We start from the raw sequence: 22,284 nt of genomic DNA, 5'->3' as shown, positions 1-22,284 counted from the left end.
AAATTAATTTTAAATTAATTCATTTGTAAGGACGGCTTGAGTTTGTTTTTTCTTTTTTTATTTGTTGTAGATGTTTACATAACTCATCCTCTTATATTTTATTACTGTCACATGTTGTGGGGTTTATTATTATTTCTAAAAATAAACACTATGTTCACTGTCACGTCAGAATCAATATTCAATTCAAAAATACTTCATTAATCCCAAAGGGAAATTAAATGTTGTTGTAACTCATTAAGATTCTTCAGAGTTATTGAAGATCACGATGGCTGTTAGCAGGAAAGAATATTGATAAAGTTCAGAAAACTTATATTGCTATGAAGATGGTCCTTTGTCTCCCCCTAGATGCTGGAGCAAAACAGAAACCACTGAGTGGCTTGTTTCTTCAGTAGTTAAGTAGTTTTTGTAAATTTTAACCAGTAGTCCTGTTTCGGTTACATATTCACAGACTGCTGTAGGAGAACAAAGGACTTTTCAGTCATATATTGGGATGTGATTGAATAACCTTTGTGTTTATAAAACCTCATGTTTTCTTATTTGGTTTTATCTGGTTTATTGAAAATTAGCTATAAAGAATATTGCTGAGATATTAATCAGAAAGAACAGAGTTAGTTGGGAACTGCTATTGAAATCAAAATTTAAATGGTCAACAACACAGGTGTGGATTTATATGATTATTTCGGCAAGTATTAAATCAGTGTTTTACTTTGGAAAAAGTGAATCATTTTAAATCCAAGAGCAAGAAACAAGTCAGTAATTCATAAATGCATGGACAAACTTTACAGATTGATGTGGCATTTACCTTTACAATTGTTTCTTAAATTCTTGTTGAAAAATTTATGCATTGCTCAAAAATCTGTAAAAACAAAAAGTAAGTTTCAAAGTAAAACTATTAAAAATACGTAGAAACTGTATTAGCTTGTAGACTAAAAAAATTAGTCTGATTTATAGATGAGATTTAAGAGGCTTAGCCAACAAAAATCAGGTACTTGTCAGAAAATGGATTGTAAAATTGAGAATGAAGCAAACCTTTGATTTTTATTCATTCCAAAATATGACTTATCACCTTTTTATACTTAAAAATACTGAGATTTTTCTTTTTAAAGGTGTAACAATATATGAAAGCCTGAATTTGAATTGAAAGATCCAAATTGAGCATTTATTAGAATTAAACAACTTCAGCAACATTTTTAAATTTGACTTTATGATCAAGTTTCCTGTGGCAATGTGTAACTGAAACTGGAAAGCAAATATTTTTACCACTGTTTGTTTTTCAATAATAAAAACAAGAGTTTTCTTTGAGTTAGGATCAAATCATGTTTATTAATGTGTTCAGGAAATCCCCACAGAAACAGTTTACAGGGGAACTTACAGATTTACAATCATTCTTGACAGAAGTGCCAGCTTTAACCCCCATGGTTCAACACTGAGGATGCCTGCTGAGTCTCAGCACCAGGTAACTGCACACCGATTCCCCTCAACACGTCTGCCACCTAGTCCTTCCAGCTCACTGCCAACAAAGGAGGAAGAGGAGGACTGGTGTTGTACTCCTCAATCTTTAAGTATGCAGCAACACAAATGAGGAGTATTAGCCTGTAAACACCCAGACATTCCAGCCATTTTTCCTTTCTTCTTGTCTAGACCGTTCACAGTTAAAGAGCCTTCATTTTTGGTGCCAATCCTTCATCCCGACTTCGAAAGCTAAAACAGCTGGATGCTTTCAGGTTTCAAAGAAAAAACTGTCAACCGTTGGTGAAGAAAAGAAAAAGAAAAATCAGGTCAGGCCCTCAGAGATGCTCTTACTACGTCCATGTTCAGGATTTCTCATACTGCTCAAATGCATTTGGTTCAGCAGTCATTGTACAATATAAATGCTAAAACTAATGACAGAAAAAACAAACATGTAACATCTCAAAGGAATAATGTGAAGCTCCTGTTCTCAGGCTTAAGTATGAGTGTGAGAACGCCATCAGAATGATCTATCAGAGTCAAAGATCCAAATTACTCCGGGGAATTAAAAGGAGGGCTACCGAGGGAGCAGAAAAGACAAGGGCTGCATACGTAAACTGACAGAATTTGACTTTTATCTAAAGATTGTTGGCTTGCCTTGTGCTTTGGGGAGAAAGTTAGTGTCCACTGGAGAGCCATCAATAGGAATAATCTGCTATATTTCCAATATAATAATAATAAAACAAACAGCATGATTTTCAAATGACACTAGAATGACCGAGGATGAACTGCTTTTTTTTTCTATTTTTTTCCCCCGTGTTTTCAAACTGCTTTTTTTTTTTTTCTTCTTTTGATTTTGCTTTGACCTGATACAGGTTAAGATGCAATTTACTGAATCTCTTACAGGTGGGTTTCAAAATCAAGGAGGTTAAAATTAACATTTAGCATTCGATCTACACTGGGTGAGCATTTCTACTTATCACAGATCAGACTAAAGGGAGGAGAGCCTACACCCTTGCTCTTTCTTTGCCGTATGAAAACCATGCTTCCTCTGCAGAGTTAGGGTGGGAAGAAGGGGGCCGTGCAAGACTGAGAGTGGGGGTAGGCCGAGCGGGGAGGAGGCTGACGTTGGTGGATGGAGAAGGGTCTTGAAAACCGGACTGCTGATTCCACAGGAGGTGTGTAAAAGGCACGCCAGGGTTACTCCCAATCCCAGCCGACACACACACAGAGACGCCTTCATGCCCGCACACACACACACACACTCGCTGAACACACACTCATTCACCCATGTACACACACCACCCGCAAATACACACACAGACACAAGCAGCACAGGCTCGAGCCCCAAGAGCACAGACGGAAGAGGAGAAAGCAGGAAGGAAGTTCTCGAAAGAAAGAGCCGGGTCAGTCCGGGGAACGGGGGCAGAGATGGAGCAGAGGGGCCGGGGTCTGGTGCTGCAGTGGTGTCGAAACAAAAAAATAAAATAAAATAAAAATAAACCACAAACAAAGAAAAAAAGAAAAACAAAACAAAAAAACTGGTGGAATGGATCATTTCTGGTTCTTCAGCTGGTTGGAGAGCCAGTCCAGGCCCTCGTAGAGACCGTCTCCGCTGGTGGCGCAGGTGGCCTGGATGTACCAGCTGCGCTGACGGAGAGCATGTAGGCCCAGCTTGTCTGTGATCTCTGCAGCGTTCATAGCGTTGGGGAGATCCTGGAAAGAATGCAGATAGTGAACTATATGCATCTCTGGCTCCTACTGCTGGAAAACTTTGTACATTTGAACCAATATCTATGTTTATTCTGATGAATTAGTAACTCCTGTCTAGCTTCTTTTAAATAATTTTATGACTACTCTAACCATCTGAGGTCTAAAAGTTGTCTAACTCAGTTTACGCAACCTGTATTTAAAGTGAATCTGAGATCAAACAACTTCATAATGCTTCTTCTTCAAAACATTTGTGGCTGAGCAGAAAATACACTTATTTTTCCAAGAAAGTGTGAAATCAGGTCATCTGGTTCTCAAAGGAACATGAAAGCCCATCAGGGAACCAAAAATGTGACTCTTACCTGTTTATTTGCAAAAACAAGCAGCACAGCGTCTCTCAGTTCATCCTCAGCCAGCATTCTGGACAGCTCCTCCCTCGCCTCGTTCACCCTCTCCCTGTCGTTGCTGTCCACCACAAAAATAAGCCCTGCAGAAACAAGCAATGTCTATCTGAGCAGATATCAACCTTCATGAAACTTTGCCAACACATTCTGGCTGCACCATATCAAAACAGTCATTTGCAATATAAATATTACATTCACTGATATTACGATGACAAAATGTTTATGATATATTGTGGGGAACCTCAACACATATTTTTTGCATTTTCTCATTTATGACCTGATTGCTCAACCAATTCAAAGAGTTTGTTACATTAATAATTAACTTCAGTTTGGTTATAACTGCCTGGGATTTAATAACCAAAAATTTTTTCAAGATAACACTGAGGAACTTGAAATGCAAACATACCTACTGTGCTGCCAAGTAAAGCAATACTTGGGTGACAAATAAAGCAAATAAAAACTCAAACCGATGATAAAATGTTTGGATGAGTCTTGAGAGAGCTCTCAGATCAGTAAATGACAAACATAACAGCAGTTGCATAACACTCAATTGTGCTTTTCAAAGTAGAAAAACCAGGTAAAATATATTTCAATAAAAGGTTCAAACTATAATCATTTAAGTGTAGGAAAGCCTGAGCTGACATTGGTCAGCTCCTTGTATAAACAGATACTATCTAGAGTCACAAGAAGAGTAAAATGTCTAACAACTGTGGTAATTACATACAATTTGTTATTAATGTAGTTATCCAACCCACTGCTTCACTTTTAACAGATAGAGGATAATGTTATATCTGCGATCTGAGACAGTAATTTGATATACGGAGAGTTCAGTTAAAGAGACAGAGCATTCCAGCCTCAGGACTATCAGGCAGAACAGGAGAAGGTAACCCAGGTAACTGCCAACATTGTGCTTGCCAACTTTTAAATCTATAAATTGGAACAAATTAATCACTCTGAGTTTTATGGAATAAGAGCTTTGCAACTACTGCCCAACAAATGAGCTAAACCACTTTTAAACAAATATTTCAAGCAGTCCATTCACAAGAGAGAACTAAAGTGCTCTGACTCTCCTCAATCATGACTCTAACTTTCTGTTACATAAAAAAAACAAATCTTCATCAAGATGCCAAACCTACATTAGTAGTTTGCTGCTTTTTCTAGGAACACGACTAGACGGCAATCACACTCTATAGTCCATAGCATTTTGTGATGAATTAGATTTCAGGAAAGGGAGGAGTCAAACAATGCATCCTTTCAGAATGGAACAATGGAGCATGAGTCACTGGTTCACTTGCTTTAAAATCATCTTCTATGCACCAACAAGGCCACCTATAGGCAGAAGTGAACACTGTCCTTGCTGCGGGTCGAGATGAAGTCACCCCTCACCTTGAGTGTTCTGGAAGTAGTGGCGCCAGAGCGGCCGGATTTTATCCTGACCGCCCACATCCCACACCGTGAAGCTGATGTTCTTGTATTCTACCGTTTCAACGTTAAAACCTGCAGGAGGAAGAAAAGCACTGATGAGTCACTGGCTGAAGGGTTTTTGAAAAGTCAAGGTACTAAAAGTTGAGGATAAACTTGTTCCACATAAATCTCAAAATTCCACTTGCATGCAATTTAACATTTCTGAAAGTGTACAGTTACATTTTCATTCAGTAAATTGCACAAATACTACCGGAGTCAGTAACAAGTCAAGGACTGAACAATTTTATCTAAAACCAGTAACCTTCAAGTGCTGAGACGCTTACATGTGATTTCAAACAAGATCTTACATTATCTTCACATCTTAAAGCTGGTACAAAAACCGTGTAAACATGCAAGACCTGTATTTTGTTACTTAAAATTGTATCATGATCCATAGTCTAGGCATCACAAAAAAACATTTTGTTATCTGTACAGCCAGATAAAGAGATAACTCATCCATACCAATAGTGGGAATGGTAGTAACTATCTCTCCGAGCTTCAGTTTATATAGGATTGTTGTTTTTCCAGCAGCATCAAGGCCAACCATTAAAATTCTCATCTCCTTTTTGCCGAACAGGCCCTTGAATAAGCTTGCAAATACATTCCCCATGATGGCAAAGCTGAAAAGGAGGAGAGGAAAACCGTTAGGGGGGGAAACATCTTTAAGCACTCAGTTTTTGTGTACAGGTAAGAGCAGGAATTAAGTAAAATGTAAAGGGCACTTTCTGTTCCACAAAGAGGAAATTATGGAAAAAATAAGAGGAATGACAAAGTACTTCTGCTAGGACAGAAACAACCAGCATGGGGAACCACATTTCTGCTTTCACCAAAATCTGTTTTCACAAATATAAACAGCCACAAAATTTTGAGTTGATAACAGGAAAAAAAAAAAAAAAACTTTGATGAACTGGACACATATAATAAGATTTTTTAGAGAACATACAAACAAGAAATTAACAATTCTTAGGTTGTTTTTTTTATATCTTTTTAATCAATCAAAAACATTTCACTGCCATGGATACTAAATCTGTACACAATGGATAAGTAGAATACCTTTGTTTAAGAATAGATAATGGAAGGAGGTACAGACAAAAGCCTAACCTGTTGTAACTTTAAAAAAATTTTACTGCAAATTTACTGATCGATAATCACAAGTTCTACAGTGAAGCATCTAAAATAATCTCCCAGGTATGTCTGCATTTGGAAGACTCCCTCAAACCAAAATCAGAAAAGTCAGCTGAAACACTGCAGCACCAAGAAAAACAAAACAAAAAGACGAAATTCAATGCAAAATGTAAAAATTTAGAGCTGATAATCAAATGTCTTCTAGAAATCCAGAGAAATCAGCATAATTTATGTAGTTTTGGCAAAGTACCTCAAGATTTAATACCCACAAAAATGGTCAACCTTTTATAGCCAAAAACTTAGTAAAAACTGATTAAATTAGGAAAAATAAGTCTTTAAAAATTTTTTATGTAGAACTAAGAAGCTTGGTGTGCTAAAAGAAGCTTATCTATAAAGATTTATTAGAACCAGACATAACCTATTCTCACACCCACTTAATATTTTGATGCAGTAGCACATTAAAGATGTTAGGATGAGGCTTAAGGAGTAAGGAAATAAAGTTGTATCAGACTGTAGTACTCTGAACATCACAGATGAGCAGGTAACTTAAGCTATAATAAAAGAAAAGTGGTGAACATTTCATTTTTCTGTCCCCGATTCATCTTCATTTTAAGGAAAGCTCTGATCTTTTCTTAGGAATATTGCAATAATGAACCTCTCAATTTCGGCCAAACAAACCACTAAACTTTTAAACTCTTCCATATACTTGAAGCTTATGTTTTTAGGGACACGTAAACCAAAAAAAAAACTATTGATCTGACATCTCTGCACACTTGTCATTAGTCCGCTAAAAATTCTATTTTTTTATGAACATACCTGCTCCTCAAGTGACGAACTATGTTGTAAAATAAAGTGGAATTTTATTGAAAGAAAAGTCAACATAAGAATTGAAATGGCAAAAGTTTAGAAAAAAACATTTGTTTACCGATTATCTTTGGCCATTTTCTCGGCTTTTGTTAAAATCCACAGCTAATCAACAATTCTACAATATTTCCTTACTCAATTGTTAAAGTCAGTTTATTTTACCGCTTTTTAACAACTTGTTTGAAGGTATATACAAATGCTTGTACCGCACTTAAAAACAACAAAACAGGATCTGAGCAAAACTAAAACGGATTTTATAGGCCCCTACACTGATCCAGCTTTCGTTCACCCGGATAAGCTTAACAGCTAACGAGCTACTTGATAAGAAAGGCCTGTTCCAACGGGTAAACCTGGTATTAGTAACACGCATAATGTTAAAATTATTAGTTTTAGTTATTTGTTTATAGCTCGACCTCAAACTACAAAACAAACGTTTACGAGTGGCAGGATGGACAAAAATAAAACAGTTAAAATCTAAAGTAAACGGCGTGTAGCTTTAGCCACATTAGCTTCACCAAGGGCGGATGCTTTGGCTAGCCGCTAACTGGATTCGTTGACGATTTAAAACGCAGCACATTTTGACCTACGACAACACACAACGAAGGCTTACAACACTCACATATTTTTAACAAATGTAGTTACAACCGAAGCCCAGTTCGGTAAAAGGAACCCGCAGTGGCTGCTTTCAGCTCAGCCGTGACAGGAACTGCTGTAGCGCGCTAGCTGCCGTTAGCGAACTGCCGCGTCACTGCTCAGAGAACACCGTGACGTCACTCCAAACGCCGCTCAAATCGATCAGTTCGGAAATTAAGACTTTTAACACACACATTGCAACAATAAAGTATAAAAATAAAAGTCTCTTAGTCAGTTATTACCTTTACAGAGACGACAACCCGATCTTTGCGTTATCTTTCACTGTCACTCCAAAATGGCGTCTTGCGCAACCAGGGAGACACCGGCGTACTTCCCACTTTGAAGCCACGGCCAATCGCAGCGCAAATAGTGTAACTGATAACCCACCTTGGTTATCCAACGGTCCAATCAGGGTGGCGGCACATCCTTGTGCGCACAGTGTACAAAATGTCGAGGAAGTGATGCCGAAATGGCAAGCTAATGTACCATACAATACTTGAAAGCACGCATGCATGCTTTTTTATTTTTTGTCCAAATGCTTCCAAAATCCAATATGTAATTCATATACAATCAGTATTTTATAAAATAGGGGTGAGTTTTAGGAATGAGTTTTATAACAATGAAATCATAATTATGATTTCAGTGCATAAGAAATATAATTTTTTAAGTAAACACAAATGTGCTTTTTGGGTCAAAGAGTATTTTTTGAATTGCTTTAAATCTGCTATTGCTGACATATTCACTTTACATTTAAAATAAACTAACCCCTAAAGTGCACTCAATCCAGCTGGTTCTGAATAAGCATCTTGCTAAAGCACCACAACACAATGTCAGAATGTTTACTGGGTATAGGTTTTGTTTTAGATTTCTTAAAAAGAATTATAGCCTACTAAACATCTTTAACAAGAAAATATTAAAGAGGTAAAATTGTCAGTAATCAAGCCTTTTTATTCTAGATTAGAAGTGTGTTCTAGTGGGTATCTGAAGCCTACGATGCATGTGTAGGAAAACAAATGTCCTTTCTGACCGGAATAGCTTAATCGGAAAAAGTTACCATGCAAGTCAAGCCTGGTCTTTAAGTACTAAATACAACAAAATAAAAACAAACACCAGTGACCCAGTTGTTGTTGTTTTTTTTTTTAAAAAAACAACAACAAAAAAACATACCTTAATTATTTATAATTAAAATGTAATGCGTGTCTCTGACAATTATTATTCTGTCAAAAGCAGGACTCAGCGGTGGATTGATTATATGTTACAACAACCTACCATACTTGGCCTAACGAGTCACTCCAGTTTTAGAATAGACACTCCTAAAGTTGATGAGATAGTACAATGGTCCCCAACATTTTTATTACCGCGGACCGGTGAAGACTTGGCAATTTTGCTGCGGCCCGGGAGTTGGGGGGAGTTTTTTTTTTTTCATTGACAAATTAGGTAAAATACTGAATATCTTCATAACGACTTTAACCATGTTTAGTCTAATGTGGATATTTCCGCACTATTTCGTTTACTATGGAAGAAGCTGCTTTGGTATATCAATTAGTCATAAATCTTAATAAGTTACCTTTGGAATAATATCTGAGCAATTTTCTCATGAGGTAAATGTCTTATTAAAAATTAAGTCATTTTTTTATTCGTCTAAAATCTAAATCTCACTGTGTTCAATTGTAAAACGATCCCTTTTCAGGTTTTAAATCTTGATTATATAATGGAAACCATGTGACGAGTCACATGATCACATGTGTGAAACACTTCCTGACACGTAACAGATTGAAATCTTTGCTTATTTATTAGGGCTGTAAACATTTACAATGGGCTATATGTGCAGATGCCTGGGCAAACATTTAAAGCATTGGTCAAGTGTAAGAATGCATCTGAACAAAGCAATGACTAGGAAACACAGCGAAAAACAATATTTCAGTTTTAGACAGAAGCAAAAAAATTGTCGTCATTCAAGTCTTAAAGCCTTGAGAAAAATGCTGATAAAATTCATAATCTAAATCCTAAAACTTGGTTTTGACCAGCAAAGAGACCTCGCAGAGCAGCTGAGAACTAGTTTTGTTTCCAGTTGTAAACCTGACGGGAATGGGGGGAAAAAAGAAGGTAAGGAACTAAAGCAGGAAAATAATCTAAACAAACAACCAAGGTGTCACCGCTCCCCTACTTGTTCACAGATTACAGACACTTTCACTTCGCTGGAAAAATTACGTTTGTGCAGTTACGTAAATAGTCAGTTGTGTGGTTGCACAAACGAGGGTAAGGCAATAATCTTGCAAGACTATAAGTTAGAATATTTACTCTTGAATAATAAAAATACATTAAAAAAAATAATACTGCATATTAGGAACACCAGTAGTAGGTGGGAAATTCACAGACAAACGTACTTGTATAGAAATAAAATTTCTATATTCATGTGTTTCATAATATCTCTACAATCAAGGTTTTTAGTTGGATGTTGGCTTAGCGTTTTTGAAACTGCATATGTCCTGAATTTTTAGCACAACAGACAGACGCTAAAAACAAAGTGAGCAGCAGTATTGCTGATGAGAGAGGTCACGGGTGAGACAAATCAGAGTTGCAGACGGAATAGAGGAAACAATGTGCTTGAAACGCACATCTAAGCCAACTGTGAAAGATATCAAATGTAAGGCACAAAATCATTTGTTTCATTTAAAGAGCCAAAGGCATCAGCTGCAGATATCACAACCGGACATTGAGGCCTGAGAACACAAAGCCTGGTCTGGTGAATATCTGCTGAGTGTGCAGAAAGGTGTTTGAACAGCGAGAATCCTCCGTGGGCCTCACTGCCTTGTGGCAACAAGCCAGTCCTGCTGCAGCAGGGTGTTGTAAAGAAAGTCTTTTGTTCCGATAACACACAAATATTCTTCTGTTTACTAGTCACACACCTCCTGCGGTTTTCGATCATGTTATTTCCACAGCAGGATGTCATCATAAAGCTTATGAGAGCTCATCGTATGTCAGCGACCTCCACACATTGTGAAGATCAGAATGAAGAAGTTCAGAGGTCCCAGGTCACAACAACGTGACATTCCTTCAAGTTCTGAGTGTTTTGAGCTCTTATGCTTTTTTTTCCTACTAAATATCAGTCTCATTCTCTGAGCTCCAGCTTGCCGTCTTGGACTCTCCAGCTCCAGCGCTGACATCTGTCAGGAGCAGGAACACAGCGGAACCATGACCCCGATTCACTGATCTCTTCCTCGAAGGACACCGTCTTTCTGTCCAGAGTCTCCAAAGTAAAGGTTTTCCCTGAGATCTGAGAGACACATGGGAGGATTTGTGAGGATCGAAGACAGCTGTGTGTCAACAGCTCAACAACCTGGAAATATAAACTGTACTCTAAGAGCATCTTCCAGTTGGACGCAAAACTAATTAACCCCAATTGCAAAACAAGTTTGTTGGAAGAATTTAAAACTGTTCAGGTGTTAGCAATAAATACATGACAATTTCATTCAAATTAAACAATAAATCTTCCTTTAATTGACAACTGATTTTATACAACCCTCTGAATAAAACTGAACACACATCATGATGTTGATGTTTCATTCAATGCTATAAAGATGTTTAAGCCAATTTAAAGAGATCATAAACACTGGACAGACTGCAAAAGATACTCAGTCAGACTTGTTGACAGCATACTGAGCTTTCAAGTCTTCACAGTGCAAGACAGATATTAAATTCTGAAGGCCACCATGACAAACCTCCAAGTTGTGCACCCCTACAGACCCAAACGCACAAGAATAATCAGCTCTAATCTGATCATATCTATATGAATAAGCCAGAGAGTTATTCTGGTTTATTTAGAATAACTTTCATATGAACATATGTTGAGAGGATGTTGAACCTCTCAGCATATGTTCAGACCTGAACAGCAGGTTCATACCTGATCACTGATTCCTATGGCAACATGACCCACTTTGACTTTCCGCCGTTCTTTGATCCTAAAACACGTCCCTTGAAGGTTCTCGATCCAGATGTCAACACCTGGAATTTGTCAGAGTTTAAAAAAAATATATATTTTTTATTCAACCAATCAGTTGAATAGTGTGTAAATATAGTGAAGGACTTTTACAATGAAGTTACCCTCAAAGCAGCGTGGAGATGTTTGATTGGCTGAAGGTATCCATACCAATTGTCCACCGGAGTGACTGTTGCAGGAAGAAAACACTCCAGAACTGAGGTCATCAGATGAATGTTCTGAGTCCTTAAATATACAAATATATTCTTAAAAATTGCCTTAGTGGACTCCTTCATCGGCCACTATAAGTATGACTTTGTGCACCTCATCTATCTGCGACGTGTCCGAGCAGCTGAAACAAGACGGAGGTTCATCTCGAGGTTCTGGGGATGGAGTCTGGACTGTGGTCCCTATAGGAACATCTGAAAAGAACATTTCACAGTGAGGAGTTAGAGTTAAAACCATTATTCTTTATCTTTCTGAGGGAAGACAGAGTTAGATATTATGACTGAAAACAATAAATATGCCTTTTACTTTTATAACTAATTTAGAGTTTGAAGTAGTAAAAACATCCCATTCAGCACTTACAAATGTGATATATATGGTTATATAAAAATATAACACTGGAAAACATTGTTATACTGAGTTATTGTCTTACACGATCTCAACCTCCTAGTATATTGTTTAATGAACAGATGTGGGATGTCAAATTAAATTTTGAAAACCACAGTCTTGAATAATCTGTCCAAGAAGAATATTTTTATTAAAAGTATTTCATGCTGCTTTCATAGAACATATGAATAAATAGGACAAATAATGTACTATAAATCTAAATAATTCAGTTTGTCAGTTAAGTTCTCTGGAGTACTATAATACAGATGTCAAACTTTAAAGATGGAAAGTTTGATGATGTCACCGTTTGGGATACTTTCTTTGGCCAAATATCTGCTCAGGAAGTCAAACATTTTGCAATTTCTGATAAATTATTAACAGATGCTTCTATGTTCACCATCTCTGAGATATTCCAGCTCCTCTTCTGAACCCCATGGAGCTTCATCTGTCTGCAGGCCTCTTCGTAGCAAAGGGAAAAAGCCTTTGAGCGTACGTAGATACTCAGTGGAGCCAGAGGAATCCCATTCTTCATCTTCCTCCTCCCAGTCTCCCTCATAGTCCTTATCAATTTTCAGCCACTTCTCCTGAATGCACTCCTCTTCCACACCCATGTATATGTCCACCTCTGACTCAGAGCCGGTCTCCAACTCCTCGTCATAATCATCTCGAAGGGACTTCGGATGGGAGTTCCACTCCCCTGTTCTGAAATCTGTCTCTGAGAGGTCACCTTTCCACTCTGTGGTGTCCTCGTCCATTGCTACAGTCCTCCAAGGGCTCACCCAAAACACAGCTGGGTCTGAGGAAGTGACTTGGGATGATGATGACGAGGAGCAGGAGGAGGAGGAGGATGATGATGATGGTTCTTTTGGGGAAAAGAGTTTGTCTTCCTGTTGGCCATGATGCAACTTCTCACAGGCAGCTTTGATGGAGGAAGAGCTCAAACCTCCAACTGTATGTAGAAAATGTCACAATGAAGGTGAGGTCGTTTACAACCAGTTACTAACCTGATTACTTGAACATTTATTGTTAATAACCAAAGCGTAGTATAGGTTTAACATTACCAAATGCTCAGTAGCCAGTTTTAAAAGGTACAAGATAATAATAAAATGGGTAAGCAAGCAACGAATAAAAAAGGATTAGTTTGCCTAAATCAGGCACACTAATCCCAAACTATCAGATAGATAGACAATGATTAAAGCTAACAATCAAGCTAACTGCAACCCAGAATAAAACTAAGATTTACTATCAATTAAGATAACAACAACTTTGAGTTAAGCTAACAAGCACCCAGAACAGAACAACTACTCAGAATTAAGATGTTTTTCTCAGAATCAATTTCATAGTGACTCAATAAACTACTCCAAGTCAAGCTAACATTCTATCAAAGTCAAACTGAAAAGTATCCACCATAAAGCTAACAAATACTACAGATCAATTTAATATCTTCTGTTATATATATATGTAATTTCACATTCATTGGACCTAACTCTGATGTAGATGTTTGCTTGTCTCTCAAAGTACATTTCTCTCTGATTATTTGAACTGATTTCACTCTGACAGTTGTCAAATGCAGAACATACATTTTATGCTTACACATGGCTGTAAGGCTAATGACAAGACATAAAGACAAAAAGGCTCTTATCCATGTCCTGTCCAATCTAATTTTCTAATGATAATATTCTTTGTAGCGTTGGTAAGAACCACTTTATCCCACAGAGTTATTTGATTTGCTAGAATCCCATCCGTCATGTTACAATGTAATGTGTGAACCTGCTCTGAGGGCTTTGGTAGTTTTTCTCCTGAGGTCCTTGGCCGACGCTCGTCTGTCTGGGTCCTTCCGAAGTCCAGCCCTGAACACGTTGGCTGTGAAGTTGTTACAGTTGGATGGCACCTCCCATAAAGGTGGAGGCTCATTGACAATCTATGACAGAAATGCAAGAAGAACCACGATTATTGATTTTTATCTACATTTGCCCAGTCCGTTTTGAAAATAACAGTAAAGAAGACATTCTGACCTGGAGACACAGTGGATGGGAGTAGTAGCGTATCCACGGCTGGCACCCATTGAGCATATGCAGTAGCATACAACAGCTGCTCCACACATCTGCCTTGGAGCACACTTGATCTCCTCGAGCCACCTCTGGGGCCATATGAGTCTCTGTGCCAGGAAAGGCTACTCCTACAAATACAATAAAAAATAATAAAATAAAAAAACAAGAACTGGAGTTATATTTCAGAATGAATGTGAATTTATACTGCCACATATTTCTTGGATGCAATACATTTGACACTGCATTGGCTCCAAAATAAAATTTTGTTGACTTTTTCTTTCTATTGCACATGAAAATAACATGATCTGCACACTTACTTATAATAAAATATTAAATATATTTAACCAACAAATAAGGGAACAAGGTTTCTTTCTTTCTTTTTTTGGTTGAAGTTTGCTCCAGATGTTTGTAGTAAACTTAGGAAAGAAATTACTCCATAACCCAAAGAATCCAGTCATTTTCTAGGTGACACAATTGTGAAATGTGTTCACACAAGTTTCTTTATTCCTGATTGACACCACAGTAGTGAAAGTAAAACGTACTGAGAGAAAGTTGCTTTGAGTGTGTTTCCACTGCAAAACCCATGGCTAAATCAGGCAAAAAACATTAAAACCATCCCAAAAAAATAGCCAAAACTTTGCCATAAAATAGAGAGAAAGGTAGGATGTTTTGGAAAGTCCTGGAACTGAAGTTGGAGCTTTATATATTTGATGTATGTGTGATGATTATTATTCTTGATCATTTGTTTATGGCATTTGACTAAATGTAATGTTGGTTGCTTGTTTCACAGTTGGCATGTGCAAATGTACAATGTAATTGTAATCATAAAACTGTAATCATAAAATTGCACAATTGTAACTGCAAATTGAGATAAAATATCAAAATAGCAAGACTTTCTGCAAAATTCTGCAAAACATAAATTGAAAGTCACCATTGTTCCAACTCTTTCTTTCAATAATTTATTGTTTATGCAAGCAGTGCTCTGGAGTCTAGACCACTTCTGCAATGCAAATTTGCTTCTCAGCTTTCTGCAGACATTTCAGCATCAGCTCACCTCTAAATGCTTTAGTGCTTCGTCTGTTGTCATCTAACATCTCTGAGAGACCAAAGTCACAGAGGAATGTGTCTCTGCAGTCTGCAGACAGCAGCACATTGTCAGCTGGAATAAAATCAACACACAAGATTCAGTGTGGCAGCCTGTTTGCATTAGGCACTCTTTGTGAAACATTGACTCAGGAACAGGAGGCTGTCAGTGACGGTCAGAATATTGGGTACATGGAGGTTTCCTGCTTCTGCAGAAGCAACATTTCAAGCCATAATCTCCTGAAATAAATCTCAGACTTGTGGTTTCACTTTATTCGTTGTCATCTTCAACTACACCATGAAAGTGGAACGGTGAAATCCTCTCAGGGTGGATTACTAAAGGTTAGAGGAGGGGTACCTACCAGCTTTATTGCTTATAACCGTCAGTCTTTTATCACTGCAGAAAGTGAAGGAACACTGGTCACACGACAAAGATAGTCACTGTTGTTTTATCTCGTTTTCAGAAATGACAGTTTGGACTATGCTGATACTGACTGATTCCTTGTGTTGATCCTTACTAAAGTTGTCACTGAAAAGTGATGAACCGCAGAGATGTATTCTCCCCATCAGGATTTTTGATTTACAATTCCCCTCATGATTTTAAAACAAATGAAAATACATCAAAACCTTCAGCTGCATCAAAAACAAAGACAAAATATGCTACAAACAATAGATTCTTGGCTGTAATGGGATTTTTGCTCAAGAAGACAGAAAACTCCATAAGTCAGCCCTATTTAGTTGGTGAGTTTTCTGTTTTTATTTTCAAAATATTGATCTATAAAGACAAGTGATTTTGGATTTGTTTCTGTGAGATGAAGACTAACTCAAACTAAATTAAATACAGAACTTTTACCTCTGAATGGTAAAGGTCTGAATGCTGGCAATGGTACAGTGATTAAAACAATAAAAAGTACCGTATATAAATTTCCTGTCCAAAGATATCATCCATGATTCAGTAAATTCATAGATTATGTTTTTGAGACTTGTACAGAAACGCACCTTTGACATCCAGGTGAGCCACCTTTTTGTGGTGCAGGTGCTCAAGAGCCCCCAGTGTCTGATGAAGGTAATGCAGGGCTAAATCTTCAGGGAGGCAGGTAATCTCCTTTAGAAGCTGGGCCAAGCAAGCTGGAAAAGTTTGGCAAGTTGTGTTCATTCTTTCTGACCAACATAAAGCACTTTTCAACAGCTCTTAATTCAGTTTACCTGGTTTTAGGTCCATAAAGAGTACGACATTCAGTCCATCTCTCACTGCTCCAAACAGCTCCACAACTCGAGGGGAGTTCAGGGCGCTCCATGTATTCACCTCCTCACTGCTGAAGTGACTCAGGGGAATCTGATTGGACCACAACATGACAAGTTTCAGATTTTAGCCAAACCAAAAGACTTCTTGGAGTTTCACTCTTGGTCGATTTCTGCTCTGACCCTTTTGGCAGCACATTTAAAGCCACTGCTTTTATCCCGAACACAAAACACGTCACCATACGAGCCATTCTGGATGTGGTGAAGAACAAAGTACTCCTCTCCCTCTCTGTACTGAAAACTGTTGGGGTGTAGAAGCTAAAAGAAGAAACATAATAGAAATGTTAAGCACCAAAAATCCAACACAAAATAAAGCTAGAGCATTTCCTCAAGGAGAAAAAGAGAACCATGCTCAATGCATGTAGTTTTTGGATGGTCATTTTGAAAGGTAATGTAAAAGCACAAGGACCAATAATAACTAGAAGGTTATTTTTCCAAAACATATAGTTATTGAAACCCTCTCAGAAACAGTGTACAGAAAGTATGTAATAAAAGTATTTTTTTTCTGTCTGGAGCTTCCTAAATAGTATGAGTTCCAAATTCATTCTGTGTCTCCCTTCAGTCAAAAGAAGCTAAACTAGAGGAAAGCTTTGGTCTTCAGGTTGTCAGATGCATCTTACAAGCCTCGTACACAATTAATTACTAACTAGTCAATTTATGGTTTTTCAAAGAAGACGTAATTTATAAAAATACCTTCTCTGACTCAACAGGAACATCAGTGTAATATGTGGAAGATTATGTAATGTGAGAAATTACAGTGTGTCTGGATATAGTTTTAAACAGAAAAGAGATTGCTCATAAAAAACATTTCTTAGAGAAAACATGTCCTGTCTTTTCAAAAACACATACAATTATTATTTCTGTTTTTGGTGGCCCTTGTGTTATGGATTGAAGACTGGGTTTGGGATTCCACACAAAAATGTCCTTACTCGTTGTCAGTGTTCTGCTGTGCTCAATACTTTTTTGAGCTCACTTCTTTCTCTTATGTTTAAAATGTTTTGTACATATTTCTTGTCTATGTAATGTTGGACATTGAAGAAAATATAACTGCCATGAAATACAAGCCCCAACAAAAACTCAAAATATAAGGTTTAACAGGTTAAAATATTGAGCAACAATGTGGTGATTCTTCAATAACAAGGTTGTTTTTTTTAACTGTGTAACTATTTTGTCCTACTATTCGTTTACAGTCATGTCAGTACTGATATAATGAAAAAGAAACTAATAAATTTATGACTTACATGATGGAATATAAGTCCTTCATTGGCAGGTTTGGTGATTGTCCAGTTATCCAGAATCTGTTTTATTGAGTTGTTAATGAAAGTTGAAATGAAGAGTTTTGGTATTTGCATCACTCTGCCTTTTAACTCAACAAACTCTGAGTCACTGTCATTAAACGTGAAAGTCGCCTGAGACGAGTCTGAAATTTCCTGCAAGCTTTCCAGAAACTCCAAGGCGTCAGAATCCCAATTCGAGTGAAAACCAGAGACCTGCATCAAGTCAGAGGTCGGATCAGAAATGTTTGATTCTAATCCAAGCTGATCAGATTCACCATAGCAAGATGAGTCTGACTCGCTCTCGTGACTGAAAACAGATTCATAGTCACAGTCTGAGCCGTCTCTGTCATCAGAGCTGAACAAGTCGTCTGTCTGTCCAGACACGCAGGAGTCCGGCAGCCAGCAGGAGTCGGTGAACTGAGGAGGTGGTGGTATGATCCCAGTCGTCTTCAGCCAGTCGATCTCCTGCACCCACAAACCCTGGATAACTGGAGGCTCCCCTCCTTCCTCCACCCTCTTTGGTCGGCTTTGAGTCTTTCTGCGCTGTTTCCTGTGGAGGTACTGATGAAACACTTCATCTTCTGTGTCGGACAGTAAGGCAGCATCCTCACTAAAAGATCTGAAAACAAGAGGGAACAGTCAACACTTGTTAAAGATTCCATTTTTGATTCTATTCCAAAACTACAACATATTCTCATCTGCAAATCAGACATATTAAAGAGATTGGTGCCATGTAATTATCAAACAAAAACCCTGGAACACAGGTTCGATCAGTCATCTTTTCTTCCAGATTTTTTTAAATGTCTTTTTTCTCCTTGGTTTAATGTTGCAACACATAAGTCATTTATATCAGACAGCTAAAAATATCAGACTCTTTGGAAAGGCACAAAAGAAATTAAACCAAACAGCTGATTACTAACCAGTCTATATATAGTTTTTCAAAGAAAAACCATAAATTGTTTTTTCCAAGTAGACTGGAAGATGTCCATCAATTTTAGTGAAACCAAAATTGATGGACATCTTGCAGCCTACTTAGAATTTTTTAAAATCTGATTGTCGCATCTTCCAACTTGTAAAGGTTTCTATACATGTGTACTATGCTGCCAAAAGCATTCGCTCCTCTAAGTGTCGCTCAGTCTCTGTTCTACAAGTTAACGAATTGAGGTCAGGAGTCTGTGCAGCCAGTCATGTTTTTACTCTCCACACCTCCTCACACAAGTTTGTATGAACATTGAAACTGAAGTTGGAAACTGTAAAATTATCCAAAATGTCTTTGTATGAAGAAGCATTAAGAGTTCTTTTCACTGGAATGAAACTGGAATTCCTAAAAAACGGTCCCACACAAAATTCCGCGCAGTAGCAAACTTTACACTTGAAAATGCTTCTCCTGACAACTGATGCAGCTGCTCAGCCATGAAAATACTGTTCTTGAGTTAATCTGTAGGACACATGAGGTGAAAAGTTTTGTAGCCATCGTCTCTGCAAAAAATTGATGACCTATGTGTACCATTTGCCTCAGCAGCCTCTGACACCACTGTGTGATTTTTTGTGACTTAGCTCTTCATGGTTGAGTTGCTTTCGCCTCCAATCGATTCCACTTTATTTCACAAATGGACTTATTGTCCAGGCGGCACAGCATCACAATACCATGCTAGAGTTCACTAAGGTCCTAAGAACAAAAACATTTTTAAAAAAAAAAAAACATCTGGAGAAGCAGTATGCATGCCCAGGAGTTGGAGACTAGAACATTAATTCATTATTTGCAGGAGCGTCTGAATAATTTGGCAATTTAATGTAACATTTCAGAGCTAAGCACAAAAATGATTATTGCTTTTCAGTGATAGCAATAAGCTTGTGTTATTCTGAGCCAACTGGAAAGGCTAAGTGAGAGTAGACAATGACAGGAAGAGGTTTTTCAACTAGAAATAAACTAGACAATTCTAATATTTTCAAAAGATTGGCGAGATGGAAAATATCTGATGGTAGCTTTGACTTCAAACTGACTTACTTGTCAATATCAGCTAATTTGAGTATAGAATCACTTGTGTATTATGGTTCTGAGCAACAGAAAGGCTTTGAGGCCTGAACTGCTGTTGCAACATGACTCACCCTCCACAAACAAACCTGTAGAAATACCTTTATCGTTTTTGCATGAGATCATTCAGTTGACCTAACTGTGATGTCGTCAGTGACGAACCTCAGGAACCTGGTGGGAGGTTTTTCCCAGAGCAGGTCAGAGGGCGTGCATACCTGTGCTTCTGGAGGAGGTGAGATCGCGGGCAGGAGTTCTGAGTGCTGGACGGGCTGAACTCTTGAAAGTCCTCTCCTAAAAACAGAAAGAGATGTTTGGTGTTTTGCATGTTTATATAAGCATGTGAGTCAGTTCACCTTGTCCTAACTTAAAGCTTAATTGAAACAAAACATTGGCAGCTATGGGTGTCAGACAAGTAGTCAGCAGTTCTAGTTTTAGTTTTTTGTGATGGGACAACTGACATTTAAATTCATTCGGATGATTTCTTAATTTTACAGGTTTGGCAGTAATCAGTACTTGTGTGGCTTGTACAAAAAAAAACCCAACAAACCCATCAGAATTAATTCATTATTGAATAATTTGAGCAATATTTCACATAAGGTCCGGTTGGTTTGGATAGTTTTTTTTCACTTAAATAGTGCCACTAAGTGAAAACTGTTGTTTCTGTTAGCCTTGTCTGAAATAAAAAATCTTTTTGATGATGTGAAGCATTTGTGTTTCTATGTTCTTACTCTCAGCTTGTGCCACTATGGACACACAAGGAATCCCCTCCAGGCCATTTGTTATCAAGTGTTTGGCAGTGCCGTGCTGCATCACACGGGTCAGATGTGGACCGATGGCCTGAACCAATGACTCTGTTTCTTCCTCGCATCCTTGGCTGCTCTCTTCTTTACCCAGAAAAGAGATCTCAGAACTACCGGTAACAATGGTGAATGGTGTGTTGGAGTTCAACATCCGGGGAATGGCCATCTCTCTGTAACAGTCAGAGTGCATTTATAAAGTGAAAACTAGAAGGAATTGGAGAAATAGTTTTTTGATTAGATCAGACCAGACTAATATAAATATCTCTGCGTTCAGATTTCAGGTTTTAATCCCTAAATGTTGCTGTCTAAACTCTCTTTTTTTTTTCTGGACATGAGGGTTAATGTGTAAGAATGGCCTCGCTTCAGATGTACAGATAATCCAATATTAAATAAGTCTGCCCAAAAAACAGAATTCCAGAAGTCTTAAGTCTGACCATTGTTTTGTTGTTCTATTCTATTTGCACACATTCAAGAAAAGTCAAACGTGCACCGTCTCAGATTGGACAGACAAACACGTTCATATTGACAGTACTGACAGCCTGCTGTGTCCTGTAATGACATCTTAGAGTTTTTGGAGTTTTTTTCTTTTTAATGTCTTGCATTCTGATTTTAGGGTGAACTTGCTTGGATCCCCAGATCTGGGCATGTTGTCAGTTGTTTTAACATCAGTACATTTTTTAAGCTTTATATTCTTTTTTTTTTCTCCCCAATTGTATTTTACTACAGTGGTTTTAAGTTGCGATATTTTTGAGAAAATTTAACGTTTTTGTAAAATGCCGAGTCCAAAAACGCTCCTGGTTACTGGGTCCAGTAGAGTTAAGGTCCTGTTTAATAAGCAAACATTTTTCTGGTTTCACATTAAGGTTATTGGATTCCCACAATATCTCACCCCCTTATCATTTAATCATAATGGAGATAGATTTGCAATTGGCCGGCGCTTTAATGTTGTGGTATGCGGGGCTTGAATGAACGGACACCGGTCAGATTGGGTATAAATAGCTCTGAGTGGCAGCTACATGCCTTCCACTGGGCCGTCCAGCTGTCAGAGTCTCTCTTCCTGAGCGCTCACCATGTCAACAGCAAACACAGACAGATCAAAACACACACACTTCCCACTCATAAAAGAGTGCTGATGCGGAGGGCACATGAGTGGCTGCAGTTTGATCAAATCAGAGTGTCAAACAGGTGGAAATCTACAGGTGTGTGGCTTGACCTGACAATAAACTCCGTAGCTGAGACAATACAGATTAAATAAATTCTCTAGGAAATACAAAGAACCAAAGCAGCTTCAAAAACATTTCGAACTCCATTTGAAATAATTTTAACTGATCTAAAGACAGAAATATACATTACCTCAGAATAAACGACAGGTTGTTGCAGATTTCAGGTCAAATCCAGTGAGCCAGAAAGACTTCTCAGTCTAAGTTCGTCCTGTGTCAAGTGTATAAGAGCTTCCTGAGAGTAACCTACCGGCTTTCTGCCCACGCAGGTCCTTC

At 37.9% G+C, this 22,284-nt stretch overlaps 2 protein-coding genes across 4 annotated transcripts; both read right to left on the bottom strand.

Annotated features, from left to right (window-relative positions):
* Positions 1–1,303: 1,303 nt before the first annotated feature.
* Positions 1,304–8,029, bottom strand: arf2b (ADP-ribosylation factor 2b). 2 transcript variants are annotated; one of them, XM_044101867.1, is made up of 5 exons: positions 7,892–8,029; positions 5,490–5,647; positions 4,950–5,060; positions 3,522–3,646; positions 1,304–3,165 (listed from the first exon to the last, which is right to left on the bottom strand). In XM_044101867.1, the coding sequence occupies exons 2-5, from the start codon at positions 5,635–5,637 to the stop codon at positions 3,004–3,006; spliced, it is 546 nt and encodes a 181-aa protein (XP_043957802.1). In that variant the 5' UTR covers positions 5,638–5,647; positions 7,892–8,029; the 3' UTR covers positions 1,304–3,003. The 2 variants fall into 2 exon arrangements, with proteins under 2 accessions (XP_043957802.1, XP_043957803.1); XM_044101868.1 differs by having other exon boundaries at positions 7,636–7,993.
* Positions 8,030–9,081: 1,052 nt separating this feature from the next.
* LOC122822864 lies at positions 9,082–22,269 on the bottom strand. 2 transcript variants are annotated; one of them, XM_044101866.1, is made up of 15 exons: positions 22,142–22,269; positions 20,717–20,958; positions 20,204–20,279; positions 17,918–18,572; positions 16,800–16,934; positions 16,581–16,710; positions 16,374–16,502; positions 15,346–15,426; positions 14,256–14,419; positions 14,011–14,161; positions 12,638–13,189; positions 11,953–12,050; positions 11,754–11,874; positions 11,554–11,654; positions 9,082–10,926 (listed from the first exon to the last, which is right to left on the bottom strand). In XM_044101866.1, exons 2-15 carry the CDS (start codon positions 20,952–20,954, stop codon positions 10,762–10,764), a joined length of 2,796 nt encoding a protein of 931 aa, XP_043957801.1. In that variant the 5' UTR covers positions 20,955–20,958; positions 22,142–22,269; the 3' UTR covers positions 9,082–10,761. The 2 variants fall into 2 exon arrangements, with proteins under 2 accessions (XP_043957801.1, XP_043957800.1); XM_044101865.1 differs by having other exon boundaries at positions 9,083–10,926; positions 15,346–15,450.
* Positions 22,270–22,284: the final 15 nt, after the last annotated feature.

This window comes from Gambusia affinis, linkage group LG20 (assembly GCF_019740435.1).
Source record: "Gambusia affinis linkage group LG20, SWU_Gaff_1.0, whole genome shotgun sequence".
Taxonomy (NCBI): Eukaryota; Metazoa; Chordata; class Actinopteri; order Cyprinodontiformes; family Poeciliidae; genus Gambusia; species Gambusia affinis.
This window is presented reverse-complemented; position numbering and strand designations above follow the sequence as displayed.

What these genes read in the sequence shown, in the direction of transcription:
- LOC122822864 (XM_044101865.1), bottom strand. Translation starts at nt 20,954, where the DNA reads ATGGCCATTCCCCGGATGTTGAACTCCAACACACCATTCACCATTGTT. An exon ending in CCCATCCACTGTGTCTCCAG is followed by an intron (nt 14,162 to 14,255) that starts GTCAGAATGTCT and finishes TTTCTGTCATAG; the next exon opens with ATTGTCAATGAGCCTCCACC. An exon ending in CCATAGGAATCAGTGATCAG is followed by an intron (nt 10,927 to 11,553) that starts GTATGAACCTGC and finishes TGTGTCTCTCAG; the next exon opens with ATCTCAGGGAAAACCTTTAC.
- arf2b (XM_044101867.1), bottom strand. Translation starts at nt 5,637, where the DNA reads ATGGGGAATGTATTTGCAAGCTTATTCAAGGGCCTGTTCGGCAAAAAG. An exon ending in TACTACCATTCCCACTATTG is followed by an intron (nt 5,061 to 5,489) that starts GTATGGATGAGT and finishes TTCCTCCTGCAG; the next exon opens with GTTTTAACGTTGAAACGGTA. An exon ending in CTACTTCCAGAACACTCAAG is followed by an intron (nt 3,647 to 4,949) that starts GTGAGGGGTGAC and finishes TTGTTTCTGCAG; the next exon opens with GGCTTATTTTTGTGGTGGAC.